The 25,971-nt window shown below is 40.6% G+C and overlaps 1 protein-coding gene across 1 annotated transcript in view; it reads left to right on the top strand.

The window, feature by feature from the left end:
• WDR19 (WD repeat domain 19) overlaps positions 1–25,971 on the top strand; it is an 87,991-nt gene that overhangs the window by 39,349 nt on the left and 22,671 nt on the right. Inside the window, exons 16-30 of the mRNA XM_082243513.1 lie at positions 626–773; positions 1,616–1,820; positions 4,889–5,048; positions 8,081–8,191; positions 9,768–9,877; positions 11,212–11,269; positions 13,474–13,620; positions 15,380–15,462; positions 16,843–16,926; positions 18,575–18,721; positions 19,154–19,278; positions 21,641–21,753; positions 22,399–22,467; positions 24,710–24,787; positions 24,893–24,989. Of these exons, the coding sequence (XP_082099639.1) occupies positions 626–773; positions 1,616–1,820; positions 4,889–5,048; positions 8,081–8,191; positions 9,768–9,877; positions 11,212–11,269; positions 13,474–13,620; positions 15,380–15,462; positions 16,843–16,926; positions 18,575–18,721; positions 19,154–19,278; positions 21,641–21,753; positions 22,399–22,467; positions 24,710–24,787; positions 24,893–24,989 (1,735 nt within the window). The remainder of the gene's footprint in view (positions 1–625; positions 774–1,615; positions 1,821–4,888; positions 5,049–8,080; positions 8,192–9,767; positions 9,878–11,211; positions 11,270–13,473; positions 13,621–15,379; positions 15,463–16,842; positions 16,927–18,574; positions 18,722–19,153; positions 19,279–21,640; positions 21,754–22,398; positions 22,468–24,709; positions 24,788–24,892; positions 24,990–25,971) is intronic.

Genomic DNA, 25,971 nt, shown 5'->3' with positions numbered 1-25,971 from the left:
AACCTGATGTAAGGGGGGCACTCTGATGGGGACATCTGATATAAGGTGGTACCCTGACAGTGGCAACTGTTTTATGGGGGGAACCAATGTAATGAATCACTCTGGTAGGGGCACCTGATGTAAGGGGGAACACTATTGGGGACAGTTACAGAGTATTACAAGAGCGTGTGGAGAAAACAGTAAGAAAAGCATCATAGAGCGTGGCTGTGCCAAAAAAAGGAAAGTATAAGCGTACAATCTTTCATGGCACAGACTTGAGATTCGGACCTCGACCAGAAGAAAATTTTAGTGACCGGACCTCCTTGAATTTTAATTCACTACCCTTGGTATAGCTTATACAATTGTGACTAAGCCATATTGTAATTTATTGTTTTTATATTTCCTTTTCAATCTGCAAATCTGATATTTTCTGTAAAATTCAATGCAATATAGCAACCTGGATAGTTACCAGACATACCATTTTATATGCCAGGTTTTTACGTGGATTCCAAGACAATGACAAGCTGATGGTTTGTAATTTAGGACAATGGCATGTTGATACTCAATTAAAAGTAAAAAAAAATGACATTTTTGGTGTAAAGATCTGATTTTCTAATGTATGTAATTTTCTGCATGTTTTTTTCAGCAAAATGATAATCTGTATGAGATTCCAAACTTTTCCCCAACTATCAAAGGCATACTTTGGGAAAATTGGGCATTAGATAAAGGGGTCTTCTGTGCCTTTGATGATGACAAGGTGTTTACATACGTTTTTCACAAGGACACCATACAAGGTACATCCTTCGCTATTCTGTTTTCTATAAAGGTATTACATACTGGTAATGATTAATTACAACTGGAGGAAACAAAATTAGTGAAATGTTGAAAGTATCAAGCAGACACATTTCATCTTTGATTTTAGAGAAAAAATAAAACTAGAGCTATGATTTGTCCCTGGTGAAAGCTCTTCACTTTTGTTCTTATATTCTATTAGCCAAAATATCTTAATGAAGAAAATATCTGCAAAATTAATTTTGTTTACACATTTGAAGTAAGAATTGTAAAGCTGATTTGTAAAATGATTTAAAAAAGTATTAGTTTAGTGATTTAAAAATGCTTCAATAAACACTACGAGAGTCAAAAATGTACACATACCTTAGCAGTTTCAGAATAACATATGTTGAGAAAGGAATGGGGGCTGCCATTGTTGACCACTTTTAGAAGAATGCTAGTTGCCTGTAATTCAGTGACCTTGCTGCCTATAAAGCCACTGATCTGGTATTAGTATAGAGTGAGGTCAGGACTCCTGATCTTATACATGATGCAGGCTACTGAAAGAAAGCACTGAAAGCTGGCTCCTTGCTGATCCCTTGGCTTCAGTTGTTTCTGAATCGCTAAACTACTACAAGTGTGCAGAAAGTGAAGACCGAATTCCTGATCTGTATACATGTTCTAAGTCAGTAACTGTTGAAGTCATTGGATCTGCTTGACAGGCCAGGCTGGTAACTAAGATATACAGGAGAAGTCATAAATTACATCCTTTATTTTTCTTTCTAAAGAAGTTTATTTTCTCCATGCCCTATGTTACAATGCATTTGGTTTTTCCCATTTGACTTTACCATGTTATATTTTTCAGGTTCCAAGGTTATCCTGGCAGGAGGGACCAAGCTGCCTTATGCTCATAAACCCGTTCTCTTACACAATGGAGAGCTGACTTGTCAGACTCAGAGCGGAATGCTAAACAATATCTATTTAAGTACACACAATTTCCTGAGCGGTGTTAAGGATGCAGACGCCAAAGAGCTGACAAAAATGCTAACACAGACTTTAATGTTGAGAAGGTAGGATCAGAGATTTTCAGCCTTTATCCTTTATGATGGTTGTCAAATATAACAGCTGGAAAGTTTGTTGTTTTGAGAAGAGCAAACCGATGCAAAGCACCCTGGTTAAATGGGCTGTTTTGGCAAAATATAAGCACCCTTAAGAGACTGTTGAGGATGGCCAAAATGAGGGGCAGCAGGGGGTTTGCCAGTCCTCGAGTCAATGAGCACCTACAAAGGTTCACATGTACTTCTGCTTAGTAGTAGCCTGCTTGCAGAGAGATCTTCATCAGGTTTGGAAATTGTCCTTTTTAAAACAAGGGCCTGCGACCTTTGGAGGGGCCCATTAGTTGGTAAGGTGGTCAGAAGCAGACTGATAATCACATACAATGTTTACAATTAAAAGCCTGCTTATGACCACTTAGTAAAATATGGAAACAAGTGTGTTTTTCACTCATAGCCCATCTTTACACAATTTACACCTCTCAGTCACTACATGTCCTGTCATCATCATTGCAGAAACAACACTATAAGACAGTCACAAGGCAGAGAATGAGGAAAATGTAGGAACGTCACAGCCTGTGCAGAGACGGACACAAAAGTGTGGCTCACTGTGCAGAGATAGACCTGTCAGAGTCCCACTGCTGTCTGTTTTTATCCCATCCAGCCCACTGGATGGATGGCAAATGTATTGCTATCCGTCTGTTTTTAGTGGATCTTGTCGGATAGGATGGCAGGCGGGTGTCAGCGGAAACATGTCCACTGACATCTGCCTCCCCATGGAGGAGAAGGGTGGCCCGATCAGGTTCGCCATAAAAAAAGGACAGGCGGACCTAATCGTTTTTTATTGTGTAAAAAGGGGCCTTACAAAAAAAAGTAAACCATGAGTAAATAAATAATAATAAGTAAAAGCAGATGAAAAAGCTGAAAAACTTAGCAACAAATGACGAAACAGATGATATTTTTCTTTATTGGCTAAATAAAAAATGCCAAAGCTCAAAAACACTTTAAAAACATAAAAATGCTTGAAAAACCGCTCCAAAAACTCGATGCTCAGGTTTGAATGCAGTCTTAAGGGTTACGGTGTCTTTCACAGGGCTCCAAAGAAAATTATTTTATAATCAGTTAAAAAATCCTGTTTTTCTTTTTTTTTTTTTGAAGCTCGTATATGACCCCAATTCCAAAAAGCTTAGGGTGCTGTGTAAAATCTACATAAAAACAGAACGCAATGATTTGTAAATATCATAAACCCATATTTTATTCACAATAGAAAATAGAAAACATATTAAATATTAAAACTGAGAAAATGTACCATTTTAGGAAAGAAATAAGGTAATTTTAAAAGTGATGGCAGCAACACATCTCAAAAAAGCTTGCAAAGTAAGCGGTATCAACAAGGAAGAGCTGGAAGTACATTTTGCAAATATTTTTATTAATTGGCAACAGATCAGTCACATTGTTGGGTGTAAAGAGAGTATATTAGAGAATCGGAGAGTCTCAGAAGTAAAGATGGCCAGAGGTTCACCAATCTGTGAACAGCTACATCTTAAAATTGTCAAACAATTTCAGAATAATGTTCATTAAGGTAAAATAGCAAAGATAGCAAATATCATCTACAGTACATAACATCATCAGAAGGTTCTGAGAATCTGGATAAATAAACATGCCTTTTCCTGGAGTTCAGCGTTAAAGATTCTATACACACTGCAAACTTTGAGAGTCCATTTCAGACCCTTTCAGACTATCAGCACCAGTATATTATTTCCCTCTAGACACTGACAATATGAAAGAATATCGTAGTTACATGTACACTCACAGTGCCATTGTTTTAGAAATAACTTACAGGGACACTCCGGAGCCAATACCTTCTGCGTTCCCAATTATTAAGACTTTTTTCCTGGCTTTTTATTGCTGTCTTTGGTACTGTTGGGACCACAGGTACTTTTTGTGCTAGTAACTGTAGTCACTGAAATAGGAATGCAAGGACATTCCCAACACTAAAGCAATGAACATGATTTTATTATACAGAGGGGAAGGGATAAAACCTCTGGATTTCACAAGTGAGGGGAGGTTTCCCTAGCAGGAACCCAGACAGGAATGGAATTCCAACAAATATTCCGACTCATCCTGTGTAAAATTATTGTCTAGAGTTCCACTTTAAATGAAAATGTGAAATTGCTTACAGAAGTATGCAAAATGTATTGTTCTGTTGCATAAACGGAACATCAAGGACCTACATAGATCAGCCATAACGTTATGACCACCCACCTTAAATTAAGTAGATCACTTTTGCCACCAAAATAGTCCTGACCCATTGAGGCATGGACTCCACTAGACAAAGCATCACACTGCCTTTTTTGGCTTTCCCTCTTCCAATGGTTCATCCTCGTGCCATCTCTTGCTCAGGTATGCAATGCACAGGCACCTGGCCATCCACATGATGTAAAAGAAAAAAACATCAGCTCAGCCACCCTCTTCCATTGCTCTGTAGTTCAGTTCTGATGCTCAGGTGCCCATTGTTGGCGATTTTGGCTATAAACAAGGGTCAATATGGGCACCCTGATTGGTCTGTGGCTACACAGCCCCATACGCAGCAAACTGTGATGCACTGTGTGTTCTGTCACTTTTCCTTTGGAACCAGCAATAACTTTTTCAGCAATTTGAGCTACAGTAGCTCTGCTATTGGATCGGACTACACAGCCAGCCTTAGCTCCCCACGTGTATCAATGAACCTTGCTCGCTCAGGACCCTGTCGGCAGTTCAGTGGCTTTACTTTCTTGGACCACTTTTGGTAGATCCTGACCACTGCAGACCAGGAACATCCCTCTACAGCTGCAGTTATGGAGGTGCTCTGACCCAGTCATCCAGCCATCACAATTTAGTCCTTGTCAAAGTCACTCAAATGCTTACCCTTGCCCATTTATTTCTGCTTTACACACATCAACTTCAGGGACACCGTGTTCACTTGCTGCCTAATATACCCCACCCACTTATAGTCATAATGTTATGGCTGATTGGTGTATATTATATGTAAATATAATGCATATATTCTCTATTGTCCTGTTTTTTAATGCCTGCTGCTGGGTTAGGTTTTCAGATTCCTGGGACGTCTGCAGTTCACTGAATGCAGAGGAGAGCTGGAATGAGCTTGCCCGGGCCTGTCTGCACCACATGGAGTTAGAATTTGCAATACGCGTGTATAGAAAGATTGGAAATGTGGGCATGGTGATGTCACTAGAACAGATAAAGGTATATTATTAAAATGTCACTACAAAGGAAAAATGTAAGGAGAGAAATATAAAGGCTGCCCTTGATGGTTTCTCCATCTAAAAATTCTATCTGCTTGGCTGTCACATTAACGCTCTTGCTTTACTGATCCGTGAAATATCTGCGGGTGAGGATGTCTGACATTTTTTAAAAATTTTCTGATATATGGAAATTTATGGAGGGAGCTGAAAATTTGAGTTGCCAAGAGACAGCCAAGAAACCTTAAGGATTTAGAAAAGATCTGTAAAGAAGAGCCAAGGGTTTCTCCACCAAGAACTAAGTCATGTTTTGCTTGGGGATCAATTACTTATTTTACTCACTGAACTGAAACTTAATTTATAACATTTGTATCATGTGTTTTTATCTGGATTTTTGGTTGAACTTCTAGTCTCTATCATTTAAAATACACCTATGATAAGAATTATAGACCCTTCATTTCTTTGTAAGTAGGCAAACTTACAAAATCTGCAGGGGATCAAATAATAATTTTCCCACAGTATCTCATTTATTAACATGTCAGAATATGATGCATAGACTGTCTTGGACACGGATTAATTTTCCAGATGTGTACCTATAAAGGGTTACAAAAAGCCTTATATACTAGAAAAGCATTTCTTGGATGGGCACAAATGTGATCAATGTATACAAATAGTACAAGAGGTCACCCCTGACCTTCACCTCCTTAACCGGTTGCCGACTGCGCACAGTATATTTACTGCGGCAGTCGGCCCCGGCCAGGCAGAGTGACGTAGGTCTACGTCGCTTTCCTGTCACTCCTTCTAGAGCCAATAGCGGGCGGGCGCGCGCCCGCTGAGGCGCGCGCCCGCTGAGGCTCGTTCACGGAGGAGTGCGGGAGTGTGACTAGCGGACCCGATGTCCGCCGGTCACACTACGATCGCCGGTACAGCGGGAGAAAGACAGAGCGGCTTATGTAAACAAGCCGCCTGTCAGTTCTCCCTGTGTAAAAGTGAAGATCAGACAGTTCTACTATGTAGAACTGTTGATCTTTGTTTTTACACTAGTAGACCTGTCCCTGCACAGTTAGAATCACGCCCCTAGGACACACTTAACCCCTCCCTGTCCAATACTGTTAACCCCTTCCCTGCCAGTGTCATTTTTGCAGTAACAGTGCATATATATAGCACTGATTACTGCAGTAATGTCACTGGTACCCCCAAAAGTGTCAGAAATGTCAGTCAAGGGTCCGATCTGTCTGCCGCAATGTCGCAGTACCACAAAAAAAATCGCAGATCGCCGCCATTACTCGTTAAAAAAAAACCCACCAAAAATCTTTCCCTTTGTTAGTAAACGCGATAACTTTTGCGCAAACCAATCAAAATACGCTTTTTGCGATTTTTTTTACCAAACATAGGTAGCGTAAAACAAATTGGCCGAAAATGTTAAAAAATTTTGATTTTTACATTTTTTTGGGGGGAATTTCATATAAAAAAAAGTGAAAAATATTGTTGTTTTTGCAAAAATTACGCTCTTTTTTTGTTTATAGCGCGTGATCAAAAAATCGCACAGGTGATCAAATACCACCAAAAGAAAGCTCTGTTTGTGGGAAAAAAAGGACATGAAATTCGTTTAGGTACAGCGTCGCACGACCGCGCAATTGTCCGTTAAAGTCACGCAGTAAAAAATCGCAAAAAAAACCCTGGTCTTTTAGCAGGAAAATCCTCCGGTGGTAAAGTGGTTAAGAACCATCCATCTTAAATCCCTAATTTTGAGATTATATAAATAACTGTCTCACAGTGTCTTTCAACAGGACGTTTTTATACATTTAATTTTCATTTTTTGGAAAAGCTTCTCTAGAATCATGGTTCTCTGTGGGACTATATCCTAATAGTGCTTTTGTGCACATTAGGACCCTCATCATAAGGGAGGTCTCTCCAACAGAGATCCACACATATGAGACCTTGATGTCTGCATGAATTGTGTTTTAAATCCTGCCATTGAACTATGAAATTCAAAACCCTCTGCTGCCCACTGAAAAATATTTCCATTGTCCATTTCTTGAGGTAGCTTAGCTAGAGGAGAGTGTAGGGCTTTGTCTTGACTTAGGACCCAGGGATCACTTTGAAGACTAACACAGGTACTTCCCACTACCCCAAAGTGTCTGCACTACTCCACTGTTTCTAATAGAAATCTTTAGATTAGGTCAGGTTCTCTTTAAAAACTTGCATGTCTTTCTTGACATTAGGCTGATTTCACAAAGCTTTAACACATGTCTCCCTATTTTACAGCCATGTGACTTATTTTCGGCTGTTGTTGTACTCTGCTGAAATTAACAGTCACTCTTATGAAAATGGGTTTCCTTATCCTGCTTTGTAGGTTTGGTGAATTGAGCCTATTGTGCACTGTATACTGTGATATTATTAAAATAAACTTTTCTGCACAGCCTCAGAACTCTTAGGCCTTCTTCACATGTGTAGTTATGTGTATAATGCAGATTCCAGCAGCACAATATTAGCAGATAGCAGTATGTAGACAGCTGCTGCCGCTTAGCCTGTACAAAGCAATGACAGGCTAAAAAGATCTGTCGCTGTTCATATGTATCCACGCATGAAGTGATTACCTGCAGTTAAGGATGGATGAGCTTCTGTCCGCATCCAGAGTTGTTCATCCTCCCCTAACCACAGCTAGCTTGATGTGCAGATTCTTGCCACCGGAATCCATTCCATGCACTTAATCATAATCTGCTTTACTTTGTATATATGGTACATGGACTGTGGATCCTGCCATAGATTAAGAACTCCTGTATAACATACATTAGGTAACGTTTTTGGAGCCCAACTTATTCATTTATTTTTTTGCAATCAAATACATAAATCCCTTTTTAAATTACTCACCACATGGTACACTGTCAGGTCCAGGTTTTTTTAATATGTATATCAATATATATAGTATAGTTTATAGGATGAAGAGCTTAATCCAAGATAAAAGTACAGCAGTCATCAAAGTGTAAGGAAACTGCATTCTTGTTTTATAAATGTGTCGTATTTTTATTGCAGGGGATAGAGGATCACAATCTCCTGGCTGGACATCTTGCCATGTTCACCAATGACTTCAACTTGGCACAGGACCTGTACCTGGCTTCTAGCAGTCCCATATGTGCACTTGAAGTAAGTTCAATACTGAATAAGTCTTGAAGAGGCTCTGTCTCTAAAATCAAACCTATCCCAGGTATAAAGTGCTGGCACATAAAGGTGCACAAAAGGCCTTCAGTCATGGCTCCATGCTGGGCTGTTCTGACAGGGAAACCTCTGACCAGGGCCGTTTGAAGGAATTTGGGGGCCCCAAGCAAAATGGACATGGAGGCCCCCCCCCCGACCCCCCGCACACACGCAAAGCCTTTTTTTTTTTATCAGCTAAAAGGTATAATATATATATATTTCCATGATGTCCTGTGTGCGGGGGCGTGTCGGCGTCGCATACTGACGATCCCTGGCGGTTTCTGTTTGATGTGAGTAGTTCTTGTAACATATGTGAAATCCAGCTCAACTCAATGGTCTCTCCTGTGAGGAATGATGTGTACATACATTTGCATTATCCCACACAATTTTAATAAAAATATATGAAAAATATATGATTCATATATTTTTATTAAAATTGTGTGGGATAATGCAAATGCATACATTATTCCTCAGAGGAGAGACCATTGAGTTGAGCTGGATTTCACATAAAGGCCATATGTTACAAGAACTACTCACAAATCAAACAGAAACAGGGAACTCCTTTGCAAATTGCAAGTCATCAGCAACTAATCCAGCTCCACTCAATGGTCTCTCCTGTGAGGAATGATGTGTACATACATTTGCATTATCCCACACAATTTTAATAAAAATATATGAATCATATATTTTTTTTAAAATTGTGTGGGATAATGCAAATGTATGTACACATCATTCCTCACAGGAGAGACCATTGAGAGGAGCTGGATTTCAGGCCACAAGAACTACTCACAATGAAACCTCTGCCATGGATGGATGGATGAAGGGCTTGTTGAAGAAGACAATCGCCGGAATCCACTGACTGAAGTTCTGTACTGGATCGTCGTACCGATGGAGGCGGGGCACGTCGACGTCACGTCAGTATGCGACGTCGACACGCCCCCGCACACAGGACACCATCAGCAATGGAAATCCAGCGCTAGCCTGGGCCCCTCCTCCTCTCACTAAAGCAGCAACGGCCGCTGGGCCCCTCCCCACCTCACACAGAAGCAGCGCCGCCGCCGGGCCCCTCCCCAGCTCCCCTCCTCTCACTGAATCAGCGCCGGGCTCCTCCCCTCCATCCACTACTATAGCCCCCCCTTCCTGGCTTCCCGGTCGGGCCCTCGGACCACGTCCGAAGTGCCCGACCGCTCAGTCCGCCCCTGTTTTTATATCCGGGAGAAATGGATACTAAGTAAGTGACTGACCAGTCGTTGTCTTGGGGCCCCAGGCCAGCTCGGGGCCCCAAGCAATTGCTTGGTTTGCCTGCCTTGTTCCGACGGGCCTGCCTCTGACACTTCAGGTAATGTCAGAACTTGCCGTTAAGTCCAACCCCCCAGATTTCTATTGGTCTGTTGCTTTTTGTTTTGTGTTGTGTGGGGTGGGGTCCCTCGCCCAGGTGTGTAAAGCTGACCAGGATTTTGGCAGAGAGACCATTTCTGATTGCATACAAGACTTCATATATAACACCCATGTCTGTTGACTTTAGGTAAGACGAGACTTGCAACATTGGGATAGTGCCCTACAACTTGCAAAACGCCTGGCTCCCAACCAGATACCATTTATATCAAAGGAATATGCCATACAGCTGGAATTCACGTGAGTCCCCCCTCCTGGATTACTTCATGTATAGAAAACTTTCTAATCATAAATCATTCATGCTAAAATATGGTGTATGTTAGAGTAATATGGGCTGATTTGTATATATAGATTACATCTGAATGGCACTTATTTAGTTATTTCATTCAGCCCTCTGTACTGGACAATATACTTATATAAAATAAAAATACCGTTGTTTACACCAATTTCAAAGTTACAGTATGTCATTGCACTATTACAGATCACTTGAAAGTGCACAAAAATGAACTGGACCTAAGAAGGCCTTTTCGTAGTTAATGCTCTTAAATTATATCTAAACTCAAGAACAAAACTTAATATATTGCAATTTACAAATCTTTAGATGCGGTTGCTGCATTTGTTTTTTTTTTTTTTAAGGATATGTACATTTTTTTTAAAGTACAGAAAAATATTTTGTTGATCCTGCTAGACATAAGGTGTCTACATTTCTGTGCACTTAACTGAAATCTCAAACGATGCAATCAGCCTTTCCAGCTATCATCTGTGAAGTTTAATTCAAATATAAATGTAACTAGTAATTCCTTCCCTATGTAATGGTGATGAAAAGCGGTGAGGTATCTGAAGTCCAAATCAGGAGAGCTCCCTCGGGAGACAAAACATAGGCCAAAAACTGGTTAAGCAAAATTGACAGGTGACAATAAATGGGAAAAAATCCTGAAAGATAAACAAATGCAGCCACCACTTTTAAGGACTGGTGGGCTGCAATACTTTTTTCGTGTTTTTGTTAAATCACTTTTCTTAGTACATACAGTCCCTGCATAGAAGCATGCTCTGCACGTTCATATTTAGATCACCTTAAGATTCACTGCCTTTCTTACCTTACTATTGTTTGAGGATATTTTGCACATGTTATGTTTTAAATGTACAGGGAATATTCACTTAAAGTGCATCTATAGCCAAAATGGGCCCAGGCAGCAGTAAAATCTGACAGGGGTTCTAACCCTTCCCCACTCTAGCCAAAACACAAGATAAAAATTTTGGGTATAGATACACTTTATGGTAGGTGCTTATCAGTGGCATTTATTCTATTACCCGAGAGAGCATGTTCAGTTTCTTCCACAAAATGTGTGATTAGTCATAATTCCTATCTGTTATAAAATGTAATTAAACATTCAGTAGTCACAGTAATTACTATGCTGATTAGCATAATAGACATCCATATACAATAAATATTTGATTCTGTATATTTAAGTTTTCTATTCCCCCTTTCCTGCTATAATTATTGCAGATGATTGTGTTAAATGTTTGGTAATTTCTATATCGTCATGTGTGATAACTGAATCTTTATGTTGCAGAGGTGACTATGTCAATGCACTTGCACATTATGAGAAAGGAATGACTGGAGACAGCAAGGTACGTTTTTTCAGGATGAATAATTAGGTATTCTGAGCCCTAACTGGAAGACAGATAGGATGGAGATAAAAGCGAAGCCTCAAGCTACATTCACATGGGTGATGGCATGTGGATAGTTTGTCGCACTCAGAGGCGGCTGAATTAACAGCTGGTAAGAATCTACTGGTCGCTGCTATTAGGCCATCTGAATGTAGCCTAAGTTTTCCTAGAAAAGGAAGGATAGTTTCAAAGCAAAAACGATACAAAGAAATTACCAATATAAATGTTGTTTCCAAACAGTGCAAAACCTCCCAAAAATGCAACTTTTTATGTTTATTTTATCAAGCAAATGGAATTGGATGTTCAGTCTCTCCTCTATCATCAGTCAGTAATTCCTATTCTAAAGCTATAGAAGTGGCTTTTTTGCAAAGCTGGTTGAGAGCTTCTCTGTGAAAGATAACATGAGGAACAGTGAACTGTTTCTGCTGTTAAACCATCTGGAAGAAAGCAGAGGGGCTGGTGTTCACAGGGTCTGCTTGACCACTAATATGCAGGAAAAATGTAGAGACTTGGCAATAGAAATAGCTATAAAGAAGATAGCCCATGTCATGGTTAAGATCTGGTATATTATTGGAACTCAGAATTGGACTGGTAAATCGACCAGTCAATATAAAGTTACTGTAAAGAGACTTTTTTATTTATAAGCAGCAGAATGCATGTATCGGTTATGTCCAACAGTGACTTTTAAGCCTGTAAATCTAGAGTACTTTATTATATAAACAATGACTTACATTAGGAAGTGTGCAAGCATGTTTACTAAATAGGAAATAAATATATACTATAAGGGTATATATCCTCGCGCCTCTGGAAAGACCTAAATTAAATTAATATAACTGTAAAATTTTATTTAAAATTATAATAAATAAATATATGGTGTCAAGTGATAAAAATGTTGTAGAGCAGCTGCTATAGTTTTAAAAGTACAAGGGTAATTGGCCCCCTAAGGGGTTAATATAGCGCTTGCTATTTAAACTAACAAGGGTGAGAAATTTCTTGTTCACACACCTGAGTGATAAATAATAAATGTGAAGGAATATTGCTATTCCCTGAAGGTGATAGCAGGTGTAATAAAGTGCCAAATGCTAAATAAATAATCAGAATAACTTAATAGATGAGTGTACAACCGAGGTGGTAACAAATAAATATGTGCAACACTATAAATATATAAATATATTAGATGCAAAGGTGATCAAAAATCTGTGCAGTGATAGTCCAAACAAGGTGATCTTGTGCAAAAATGTCCTAATAGGATGACTCCAATGTTCAAATTGCTGGTGAAAGCGACAAAACTTCTATCATAAGGGGTGCAAACTCACCGGATTTGGTGGGTCCTGAATGCCATACGGCAACAAGACCTTCCGAGCTTGTGGCTTCACAAAGCCTCAGGTAACTGCTGGTTCACTGTGATCCTCAACTCCTCTAATGGAAACCGATCCTCAAGGTCCAATGCAAAGGGGAATAAAGAGAGTGCTCCAATGGTGCAGTACCGTTAAAATGGTAATTTTATTGCCAATGCTTAACCTCCCCCCATCCGCGCTACAGCCTATATACGGCTGCAGCGCGGACTTGAATTTTCGGGAGGCCGTCTTTATACGGCCTCCCAGTGACACGCCCCCCACGAGCGTGCAGCGGGGAAAAATAAGTTAATAATATTTAAAACAACTTTAAAACAACTTGTGAAAGATAGACTGAATATCCTTAAAGTTCATAAGAATGTTGTTTTCTTATGAACTTTAAGGATATTCAGTCTATCTTTCACAAGTTGTTTTAAATATTATTAACTTATTATACAACTAAATGTGGTATTTGCTGCACAGTTATGAATGTACTATTTAAACACTTTATATGTATATGTTGAAATGGTACACACAATTTAGGTTATAGGGATAGGTAGCTGAGAAGCTATCCAGTACGGACCTAGGAGTTTTTTTGTATTGTTTTTCAACACTTTATAGCATTTAATCATTTTTGTCTTCACATATCAATTACTATAGGACATGCGCTGTGGGTAACATTAGTATTACATCCTACCACCACTGTGTCTGTACTCCCAATGATGATGATAAAATATGCACTCACCAAAGTACATTACCCTGTCCCTTTTAAGAAATGTGTTTTTAACTAGCTAAAATTGATCAAAAAGTAAAAAAAAAATACATTTACAGTTTCAAGAACATGATGAAACATGCCTTGCTGGATTGGCTCGTATGTCAATCCGAATGGGAGACATCCGACGTGGAGTCAACCAGGCTCTCAAACACCCCAGCAGGTTGCTGAAGAAAGATTGTGGAGCCATTCTGGAAAGTATGAAGGTATGTTATCTGTTTGACCGTTACATGCTTAGGCCACCAAATAGTAGTATTTCATTTATAGAAGAAGTCTAGTGAGCTGAACCCCTACTAGTTTCTTCTAATTTTGATTAATATAAAAGACAGAAACACAGAACGCCTCACCATAGTTCCTGGTTCTATTCCCACCCAGCTTAGAGTTGATCCCAAGCAGGGTTTATCCTAAATCTGGTCAAACATTGTAAGATTTCTCTCACTCAACCTTGCAGGCTCAGCTTGATAAATCTGTTGATTTTCCTATCCATGCTAAACAAGGGGTACATGAACAGTGCTGCACCTGGCTGGATGCATATATTGCTTTACAAACAATTTTCTGCCCATTGTCTTCTATTTTCACATTATTGGCAGGCAGGCGGGTGCTAGCAGTATTCTCCATGGTGCAAACTTCAGCCAATTCATCAGGAACAATAGGTGTGAGAACTTTCAAGCTGGCTGTACACAGAACAAATACAGTAGTGCATGGACAGCTTAAAGTGGGGTACACACTATAAGAAAATAGGGCGAACGATTGTCCGATTATCTCGTTGTCACACAGCAAATCGGAACCGATGAAAGAATTTTCTTACGAAAATTCATACGAAAATTCTCGTACGACAAAGGCTTTTTCTGTTGTTTATTGTTTCTGATCATGTGCAGTCTTTCTTTTCTGATTTTCTTGTACAAAAATCATACGGAAACGGTACACATTAAATGAAAATCGTTCGTTTTTTCCCATACAAGAAAAACTTTGGAGTTTGTCCATCCGTGAATTTTCGTAACAAAACTCTGAATCGCTTGTAGAAAGTTCTGTACACACTTTACGAAAATCGTACGAAAATTCTTTAGATGAAAATGTTCGCCCAATTTACTTATAGTGTGTACTAGATCAGAAAAACAAAGAGATTTCCAGTCACAACTTACCAACCAGCCAGCGACCAACCGAATTGACCTGTCTAACAGTTTGCATTAAAAACAGGGGTTTGGTTGCACACATTTGCAAATACATGTGTAAGCTGCAGGCCCCGGCAAGGCACCCTGATATCTGCAGTCCCTAACTCTACAATTTAAAGAGTCTCTACAATGAGAGCACATGCATTTAATGGGATAGATGGAGGACAGGTGACTAGAGGGAGCCCACACCTCCTTAAAGGCACAGGGTCACACAGCACATCGCACAATGGCGGCAAAGGTGTCAGTGCGTTGCCTGGCTCAATATAGATATAAAGCAAAAAGTGGTCACCGCCTCCACCTATAACTGGTCTTAGTGGTAAGGAGCACTGGAAGGGCGGACGCAGATCAGAAAAACGAACAGATTTCCAGTCACAACTTACCAACCTGTTTTTAACGCATACTGTTAGACAGGTCAATTCGGTTGGTTGCTGGCTGATTGGTAAGTTGTGACTGGAAATCTCTTCGTTTTTCTGATCTGCGTCCGTCCTTCCAGTGCTCCTTACCACTAAGACCAGTTATAGGTGGAGGCGGTGACCACTTTTTGCTTTATAGTGTGTACTAGCCTTAAGAGTTCTCACTCCTTTTGTATTCTCCACAATGAAAAATGAATAAAAAGTATAACAGAAGAAGCTTCTGAATGAAAGAACTGGCATTCAGAAGCACAGAACTCATTGTTGATGAGATAGATAACTTAAATGATCTAATTTTCCAGCATCTCAAAAAACTGAAATATTGGTTTGGGGTGGACTGATTATCTTAAAGCTTATGCTTTTTCCTTTCATTTCAAATCCAGCAATTTTCAGAAGCAGCCCAGCTGTATGAGAAAGGCCAATACTTTGACAAAGCAGCCTCTGTGTACATCCGCTGTAAAAACTGGTAAGAAGTCTACTCCAACAAGTAATATTATATCTAAAGTGACAACCAAATTCTATGTTAGAACCCTTGTGAAAAACTATGACTTCCTTTTAATGGTATCTTTCACCTTAAGGCTACGTTTCCACTAATGCGACTAAAACGTTGCAGGATTTCAAGTGCGACTTTGTAATGCGACTTTACAACGAATTCTTGCCTTCTATGAGGGACAAGTCGCACTGAAGTTGTCAAAAAGTAGTGCAAAAACCTTTTCTGGATCGCTGCGTCTTGAGTTGCAGCAGTTAGAACAGTCCTGATTGAAATTAATAGGTTTTGACTTGTCATGCGACTTGACATGTTTAATGCCTCGTACACACGCATCGATTATTGGCCGGGAATTTTCAGCCAATGTCCGATCGGCCGATTTTCAGCTTGTTAGTATGATGCTTTCGACAACCGACTCCGACTTTTCGGCCGAATAAAATCTGGTGTGCAGGCTATAAAATTTTTGTTGGCCGCCAACACAACGGCCGATTTTCCGTCAGTCAGTACAGATTTCGGCAGACAAAAATCTGATGAGCAAGACTGGGCATGCTCATAGAAGAAAAAACACACAGAAAGTAAACCAGCACATGACATACCTTCTGAAGTAGATTTTTGTTGGCCGAGAAAATTCGTGTGCAGTCTAGGCACATTCCAACCAACAAAACACAACTCTAGACAAAAGTCGGACGATCAGTCGGCCGATAATCGTTGCGTGTGTACGAGGCTTAAGACACACAACAAGTCTCACTAGTGGAAACAGGGCCTAAAACTACCGGATACATGTGCACACATTTGAACTTGAGCCTTTATATGTCGCCATTTCTCAGCAAATTATAAGCTTACAATGGACAGACAGTAAGCTCTCTCCTAGAATGATGGCTGGGGCTATGTGCTCACCCTCATCTGTATCAGTACAAGCTTACAGTTGAATCTCCCGTTTGCGTTTTTCCTAGGTACACAAGATTTCCCTCCTGCAGCACAGAAAAAACAATTCCAATATTGTTTCAAAGTCAGGAACATCCTTTTATGAAGCTGTCTATGTCCAGCCATAGCTGAGTATGTCTGAAACTAGAAAAACTCAGCTACTAGAATATTTGCTTTTAGTCAGGATGGTGTAATGGATGTGGTGGGCCTGCACACATTTTTCTATTAAAATTTTGAGTATTCAGTTTGATTATTATTTGCACTCTCTTTGTAAATAAAACAGTAATGACTTACTATATTTAGTAATATGTCACTCATATTATATAATTTCACCATTTGTAGTTCTCATTGATCATACACAAATTCAACATATCATATCTAGGTGTATGACATTTTATAGAATGGTATCATTGTGAGTTTTTTTGCTTGTTTCAGGGCAAAAGTTGGAGAGCTTCTTCCTAATGTCACGTCACCCAAGATCCATTTACAGTACGCAAAAGCCAAGGAAGCTGACGGGAAGTGAGTTGTTCTAAGAACTTTAAGAACTTCAATTAAAATATAAAGGGGAAGAAGGGGCAGGGACTGCTGCTGAGCTGAGTTTCACTCTGTGTATATCTGAGCTTAGTGACACATGTCTATAGGGAGGATATGTGCAGTGTTCAATATGCAGTTTGTGTGAAAGGAGTGTGTGATTGTAGGCTAAAGAGTTCTTGAAAGAAAAATTGGGGAGTGTGTGCTGGCGGAGGGATATTGGGGAAAGTCCAGTGTGTGTTTTGTGTGCTGGAGGTGGCATCTCACTGGGAAAACACCAATGTTTGTGTCCTGGGGAAGGGATACAGGGGAATGGCCAGTCTATGGGGTTGATTTGCTAAAATTGGAGAGAGCAAAATCTGGTGCAGGTGTGCATGGTAGCCAATCAGCTTCTAACTTCAGCTTGATCAATTAAGCTTTGACAAACAAACCTGGAAGCTGATTGGTTTCTATGCAGAACTGCACAGATTTTACACTCTCCAGTTTTAGTAAATCAAATCTATGTTTGCTGGAGGTGGGTTCACACTGGGGAAAGACCAATATGTGTGTCCTGGAGAAGATATACAGCAGAATGGCCCTTCTATGTGTGCTGGAGGTGGGTTCTCACTGGGGAAAGACCAATATGTGTGTCCTGGGGAAGAGATACAGCAGAATGGCCCTTCTATGTGTGCTGGAGGTGGGTTCTCACTGGGGAAAGACCAATATGTGTGTCCTGGGGAAGATATACAGCAGAATGGCCCTTCTATGTGTGCTGGAGGTGAGTTCTCACTGGGGAAAGACCAATATGTGTGTCCTGGGGAAGAGATACAGCAGAATGGCCCTTCTATGTGTGCTGGAGGTGGGTTCTCACTGGGGAAAGACCAATATGTGTGTCCTGGGGAAGATATACAGCAGAATGGCCCTTCTATGTGTGCTGGAGGTGGGTTCTCACTGCGGAAATACCAATATGTGTGTCCTGGGGAAGAGATACAGCAGAATGGCCCTTCTATGTGTGCTGGAGGTGGGTTCTCACTGGGGAAAGACCAATATGTGTGTCCTGGGGAAGATATACAGCAGAATGGCCCTTCTATGTGTGCTGGAGGTGGGTTCTCACTGGGAAAGACCAATGTGTGTGTGCTAGAAGTGGAATCTCACTGGAAAAGACCATTTTTGTATGATGGATATGATGGACATGTGATGTCACTGTGAAAGACTTAGGAACAGGATGATATGCACAGTGGCAATGTGTAAGTAGAACTTAGAATTTATATAATAATAGGATAAATATGGTAAGATTGGTATTACAATTTTTTTAGCTGTTCTAAGCTATCTATACAGAATAACCAAGCTACTGACATCTTTTAAAGTCCTACAACTGGTGATGATGATGATAATTTCAACAATCTGATAACAGGAGTATGTGGAAATGCTGGGAACTCTATTAGGATTGAATGGTGGCTATTGTGCCAAAAATATTTAGCCACTGGGATGTATAAGAGCACAGAACATTGCTTAAATTGACAGCAATCATTGCACGCAAAAATATTTTTCTTTGGTGGAAATGTTTTTTTTAGGATATGGGATTTTAAGGATGTTAATATTTTTTCTGCTGCTAAATGAAGTCCAGTGTTCTCAGCTGTTCTTTCCTTCACTCCAGGTACAAAGATGCCGCTTTGGCTTATGAGAATGCCAAGGACTGGGATAATGTCATCCGCATCTATCTGGACCACCTAAACAATCCAGAAAAAGCTGTTGCCATTGTGAAAGAGACGCAATCACTGGAGGGAGCCAAGATGGTAGCCAGGTGAACTCTTTTTTTTTTTTTTTTTTTTTTTTTTTTTATGGGCATCGATGTCTGTAGGATATTCCTAACTTAGGAGTTTGGAAAAGATGGGAATTAAAAGGGAAGTATGGGCTTTGAAAAGAAAAAAACAACGTAATACCCCCTAGATGGATGCAGCACTCATCCGATGCTCGATCTGTCCCCTACCGTCTCTGCAGTGAGAACTGAGCGATTAAACACTGTGATCGATCAGTTCTTCCCCTCCACTCTGAGCAGAGGACCCAAATGAACTTTGGTCATACTTCTCCTTTAATACTCCCTGAACGGCTGTAACCTCCAAACCTAAACGCTGTAGAAAAGTTCAGTAATATTAGAAACAACCTTTGGTTAATTGATGTTTATTAGTAATGTTTCTATGATTGTCATGATATATGACACATTTTTTCTTTGTAGGTTCTTTCTCCGTCTTGGGGATTATGGATCAGCAATCCAGTTTCTCGTTCTGTCTAAATGTAACAATGAAGCGTTCCAGCTTGCTCAGCAACACAACCAGATGGAGATCTATGCCGATGTTATAGGTAAATACTGGCATATGCAGTTTACTTAAAGACTTCTATATTTCTTCAATACAGACAATCAATAGGCAGTAAATACATGCACAGTACAGCAACCCATAGCAACTAATCTGGTTTGTTTTCTGAAGCCAGTATTGCTGACAGAATATTTAAACGCTTGATCTATGTAATAGTACAGGAGAACCACTCCCTAATGGTACACTCTGGCCAAAACTAAAAATTAAACCTTCCGTTTTGTTCCTGTAGGTCAGAGATCCTCGAACTACGGCCCTCCAGCTGTTGTGGAACTACACATCCCATGAGGCATTGTAGAACTCTGACATTCACAGACATGACTAGGCATGATGGGAATTGTAGTTCCTGAACAACTGGAGGGCCATAGTTTGAAGACCCGTGCTCTAGTTGTATGGATCTGGGGGGGGCCCCACACCGTTTTTTTTCTTTTTCTCAATCTTTATTGCCGGCAATTTTGTTTACATTCAGCAGTCAGCAGGAAACCCCACTGACAGCTGATGATTCATCCGTCGCAAAGGATGCAGCGACCAGCTTGCTGGCCCGCTCCTTAAAACCCAGCTATACAGTGGTTGTTAAGGATGCTGGCGGGCTGCTGGCCACAGTGGCGTAGTGTGGGGGGTGCAGGGGGGGCCGGCCGCACCGGGTGCAACATCTGGGGGGGGGGGGGGGGCGAATCCGCAGTTTTACTCTGTCTGTCTGACTCTGACATACACAGTTCACACACTGTCTGCGGCTGCCTCCATCTTTAGGCTGGGAGATGTCCAGCGCGGCCGCCCTATGGCTATGGTCGGGGCGGGGCTGTACTGTGCCTCACCTGTCCATTGGTGTAGGATGGGGTGGCGTTGCAAGCCAAGCCCAGCCTATGCCGCCTCTCCTCACTTCTCAGTCAGTTTAGCAGCGAGTGAGTCAGCAGCCTGGCGCTGTCCCAGAGTGGGTTTTTTTTTTAATCCCCTGATTAGAGCCAGAGGCTTTAATAGGCTTCAAAAAAGGGTGGACCCGGGGCACAGAGCAGTGCGCCCCGAGCCCACCCATTGTGTGACAATAGCGGATGAAAATTCGCTATTGTCACATGGATTCTCCTCCTGGCCAATCAGGAAGCGGGTCTGAGACCCGCTTCCTGATTGGCCGAAAGGCGAACGCATGCCATTGGCCGAGGAGGAGGCGGGAGGATTCGAGGAGATGCGGGGAACTGAGGAGAAGCCGCCGCTGCAGGCAAGTCTCTCTGCATTGAAGGGGGCACACTGGTCTGTTGGCATTGAAAGGGGGCACGATGATCTCTCTGCATTGAAGGGGGGCACGCTGGTCATTCTGCATTGAAAGGGGGCACGCTGGTCATTCTGCATTGAAAGGGGGTACGCTGGCCTCTCTGCATTGAAAGGGGGCACGCTGGTCTCTCTGCATTGAAAGGGGGCACGCTGGTCTCTCTGCATTGAAAGGGGGCACGCTGGTCTCTCTGCATTGAAAGGGGACACGCTGGTCTCTCTGCATTGAAAGGGAGCACGCTGGTCATTCTGCATTGAAAGGGGGCACGCTGGTCTCTCTGCATTGAAAGGGGGCACGCTGGTCATTCAAACTTGTATTTAGTTTAATTACATCAGTATTTTCATAACAAACAATACATGTGCTTAGGGGGTAAGGGTTTCTTTTAATTAATCTAGTGGAAGAGACTCGAGTGCTAAAATCCCGTGGGTTAGGGGGCGCAAATTACTTGCCTAGCCCCGGGTGCTGACAACCCACGCTACGCCACTGGCTGGCCAGAAAAGAAAAACCGCTGGAAGTGGTGCTTATCAGTGGTTAACAACATTTAGGAGCTTCTAGGAGATGTCAGCTTTTTTCAGTTGGCAAATTGCTCCCAAAAAGGCAAAAAAAAAGGTGTTTTTCTTTCTGCTCCTAGAAGCTGAAGCTGGAAAAAGCTCTTCTAGCTTACAGTAGTGTGCATGGACACATAGAATAACACTATTGGCTTCTAGGAGCAGAAGAAAAAAAAACGCTCAAACTAGCTGCTAGGAGCTGTTAGCAGTTTAAAAATAAGCTAGTGTGCGTGGAGCCTAAAGGTACAGTATTTTTATACATGGAATTTAATGAAAGCCTTCTTTCAGTGGCTGTGGATTGTGGTTGCACATCTGATCTTATTTATCCTGTTCTGTGTCATATCCACAATAAATACCACTGGCATTTTATTCTTCTCGACTAAAGATATTGGATAAGCAGTAGATCTCATGGGCTAGACATCTTCTCCCCATAACTATTCACTGTAAATGATGTCTTATAATAGAGGTATTAATGTATGGGTCCCCCTAATACTAATGTCACCAACAGTCAGTCACAGAGAAATATTTGTATGTTGCAGGATCTGAGAACACCAGTAATGAAGACTATCAGAGTATTGCTCTGTACTTTGAGGGGGAAAAGAAACACTTTCAAGCTGGGAAGTTCTTCTTGCTTTGTGGTCAGCATGCAAGGGTAAGTCAATTTGATAACACTGTTTATATTAAAAGTGGGTAATTAATTTAAAAAACAAAAAAAAGACCTACAATAAATACTTCTATAAAAACAAAAGTTTGAGTAGATTGTCAGCCTGCTTTCATCTTTACTACAGGAAGCAGAACCAAGATTATTTCTTAGGTATGATGTAGTAGGTATGTTTCTACATGGGATGCAATGACGGATGCCCAGCCCAGTGTTTTTCACCATTCTCATGCTTACTTGCAGCAATAAACACCCCCAGCCCTAGAGGGGAAAAGGTCTGTGGGAGGGGCTTGAAGATGTCTGCTCTTCCAATGCCTAGATCTTTCTTTTGCTGAAGAAATTGAAATTTATTGGCACAAACAGGACTGTGCCATAGTGGAATACCCTCCCTTTGGAGCTGGGACTGGTTTAATGCCCCTTGGTACCTACACACTATCTATTATGCTGCATTACCTCTACCCACTTACTGACACCATCAGGAAACTGAGTTGATATTTGTAGTTTATTTAGCCACAGCTAAAATGATCTCTTCAGCTCATTGAAATGTTTTTTTTTCCCATATTGTTATCCTGTTGTTTCCTATTTTTCAGCTTAGTTAGTGAATAAGTTCTAAGTGTGTTTATTTATTTTATATTTTAGGCACTAAAACATTTCCTAAAATGCTCATCTGCAGATGAGAACACAGCTATAGAAATGGCAATCAAGACGGTAAGAAAATCCAGGATATAGGTAAAATAGATAGGACTGTGAGTCATATGCAGAGCATCAGAAAGTTATCAGATCTGACATGGCCTTATCTAGCACAATTTAGCTTTAAAAAAAAATGTAAACCCAACAATGCATATTCCCTATATGTGCCTGCTGTACCATGTACTTGTATGAGAAAGTATCCTGCTCTCTTTGTATTGTTTCCTTTGTGTGAAATACCTGCTGTTCCTGCCAGTCCTGTGGTCGGTTATCTAGCTGTGCTGAGTACTTAGACTGCTCCCCTCAAAGAATTAGACTTGTGCTGACACCCCCCCCCCCCCGCACAGCTATTCACTGGGAAGATCAGTGTACTGCTGTTTCTCCTCCCCCCAGCTCTCTGAGCTCCTTATGCAGCTGAGAACAGAGGGGTTTACCTATAAAAAAGGGGGAAAAAAAGGTATTTACAATGTTTTTAAATATATACACAAATGTTTTGCCTTTTACTTCTTTTTTTAAATAAATGGGTTTTACAAGGTCAGGGCTTACATATACTTCAAAGCTGAGCAGTTAAATACACAGTTGAAATGTGTTTATGTCTTAAAGTGATTGTAAAGTCTCGTTTTTTAAAATGAAAAACATGTCATACTTACCTGCTCTGTGCAATCGGTTTTGCACAGAGCAGCCCAGATCCTCCTCTTTGGTGCTCCTGGCCCCTCCCTCTTGTTGAGTGCCCCCATATCAAGCAGATTGCTGTGGGGGCACCCAAGCAGTGTCACAGCTCTCTGTCCATTCAAACTCAGAGCTGTGACCCGTCACTGCCCCCATCTCTCCTGATTGGCTAACTGACTTTGATTGACAGCAGCATGAGCCAATTGCGCCACGCTGCTGTCTCAGCCAATGAGGGGAGTCCCGGACAATTGAGAAACTCATGCAACATCGCTGGATAAGGATGGGCTCAGGTAAGAATAAGGGGGGCTGAGGGGGGATGCTGCACACTGTTTTTTTTTTTTTATCTTAAAGCATAGAATGCAATAAGATAAAAATACCTTCTTCCTTTACAATCCCTTTACCTGCTGAATGATATGTATTTCTCTACATATATTTAAAGATTTACAGAACCCTACCAGACAGCCCAGCCATCCTGGTGCCCAATATTTGTTTTTTCCTTTTTGCTATAGTTAACCAATACAGCCCACTCACCTCTCTGCCACCAACCTTTTGAAAAAACATTAAGGGACAGCATAGCTGGATACACACTATACAACTTTTGTTGATCAATTTCCTTTAGATTTACCTTAAACTATGTAGTGCAAGGGCCTGCCTGATTGCATACAAATTAAAGGGGTGTTTTAGGTTTGACCTCATATTATTTGGTTTTGGTAAATCTAAAGGAGCAAAATCTAAATAAAACTGTATAGTGCGTATCCAGGTTAGGCTGACAAGGTCAGCATGTTCCTTGTCAGCACATCTGAGGGCAGTACACTTGATAGGCCCAAGTCCTGCTGCTTCCTCTGCTATTCTTAGTGCTGCTGTACAGGCAATTACAGTGGGTTGAAGTCTAGTCAAATCTAGGCATTTATACAAGTTGCATGCAAAATAGATACAATATCTTTTTAATAAATACATAACAGCATTTATTGGTATTATTTATTATCTCACTGGAGTTCAGCTTTATTGCTGATCTCCAGCTTTTAGTGAAGTTGAAATAGTTTGCTTGTGCCAAGCTGGCCCAAACAAATTGTTTTCTTAACTAAGGCATGCAGTGGCTCTCAGCACTGTATGGGCAGAATGTAGCTTTAGCCACATACAGTATAGAGCGATGTGACCCAGCAATGGGGATGGGAATGAATACAAGGCTTCCTGTAATTGGGTGATTTGGAGAGGCGGGTGGATGATGTCATAATCTCTGCCTGTGGGTTCTCCGCTCAGCCCAACACTATTTCGTTCCAGGAGTGAGAAGGGAAGTTCCCATCCCATTGCCAGAACATAGCACTGTTTACTGTATGGTAGCTGAAGCTACATACGGTTCATACTGAGAGCCGCTGCATACCTTAGAGAGGTAAATAGTTGGTTTGGAGAACCTTTTGTCAAAGTGAACCTCACTAAAAGCTGAAGATCAGCTTTAACTTTTTTCCTATTAGCATTTGTGTTTTTATTTCATACTTATGTGTGCTAAAATGTTCTTTATCTTGTCCTATTCATTGGTACGTTTATCTTCAGCTGATTTCCTTATCACAATTCTTTTTTATAATTCTCGGAACAGGTTGGAGAGGCCAAAGATGAGCTTCTGACCAATCAGCTGATAGACTATCTGATGGGGGAGAGTGATGGTATGCCTAAGGTACAGTTTTTCATTCTGCTACAAATGAGCAGTGGCCAAACATTTATTATTAAACTTTGCGATATTTTGTGGAATAACATGGCAAATCATGTATTAATATTTCAGGATGCACAGTATTTGTTCCGCTTGTACATGGCACTAAATCAGTACAGAGAGGCAGCCCGCACTGCAATCATTATTGCAAGGGAGGAACAGTCTGCAGGTAACTACGTAATGTCTGTTTTTTGTATATATAAAGTACTGAAACTCATAGTTATCAATCAGGTACTTACAGTAGGTGTTCCAACCTGGAGAAGAAAGATGACTGCTAAAATATATGGTTTCTATTTTTTATACCAGTACCTTTTAGGAAAAAATATTCAGAAAACCTTTCCCTCCAAAGGCATATTTTTATGTCCAGGGATTCTTCTTCATCTTTGTTAACTGCCTGGGATGTTGTAAAATATGGCAGTGTTTCAAATCCGGTGTCATAATATACTTTTTATCATGTATAGGGTAAAGAAAAAAATCATCCCCCTTTAAAGTAATCACATGTTGCTGCTTTGAAGCCTGAAATGAAGAGAAAATACTTTCCACATCTAAATAATAGACTTCACTGTGCTTCTAGGCATTGATAACGCCTTTGAAATTATGTTGTATTCTTCTCCTGACTTGTGCCTGTCCACAACTTTATTCCCGAGACTTTTTGACAGTGCCTTGCCATCCATAGTTGATTGTTTGCTTCAGTTTCACTACCTGGGACTGAAATGCTCCAGGAAAGCTCTTATAATGTTGAGCTAATCACAATGATCACAGCTGATCACATTTAAAAGTCAAATGGCTTTGTGTGCCACTGAGAAGGTGATTAGCTAAACCTGATTTGAGTTTTACAAATTATTTTTAGGAGGGGGGTGATTCTTATTTGCAATTTTTTCTGACATGTTGGTGTTATATCTTTCATTGAAAAAATATTAATAAAAAATGGAGCCTCCAATAAAGCTAAACAGGTAATTTATAGTACAGCTGCCATCAATTTTGGTAAGTGCCAAAAAATTTGAATAAGTTATATTTGAGGCGCTACCTTAAATATCAATGTGTACCCATATAAACTAAAACAGTGCTATTTCTTTAACAAAAACATACCATTATTCAATCAAAGACTGTCCATAATAATATTTCTTTAAAAACACAAAAAACGTGCATTT

Source organism: Pelophylax lessonae (assembly GCF_965119305.1).
Source record: "Pelophylax lessonae genome assembly, chromosome: 1".
Taxonomy (NCBI): Eukaryota; Metazoa; Chordata; class Amphibia; order Anura; family Ranidae; genus Pelophylax; species Pelophylax lessonae.
Note: the sequence above shows the minus strand (reverse complement) of the source record. Positions and strands in the feature narration are given on the sequence as shown.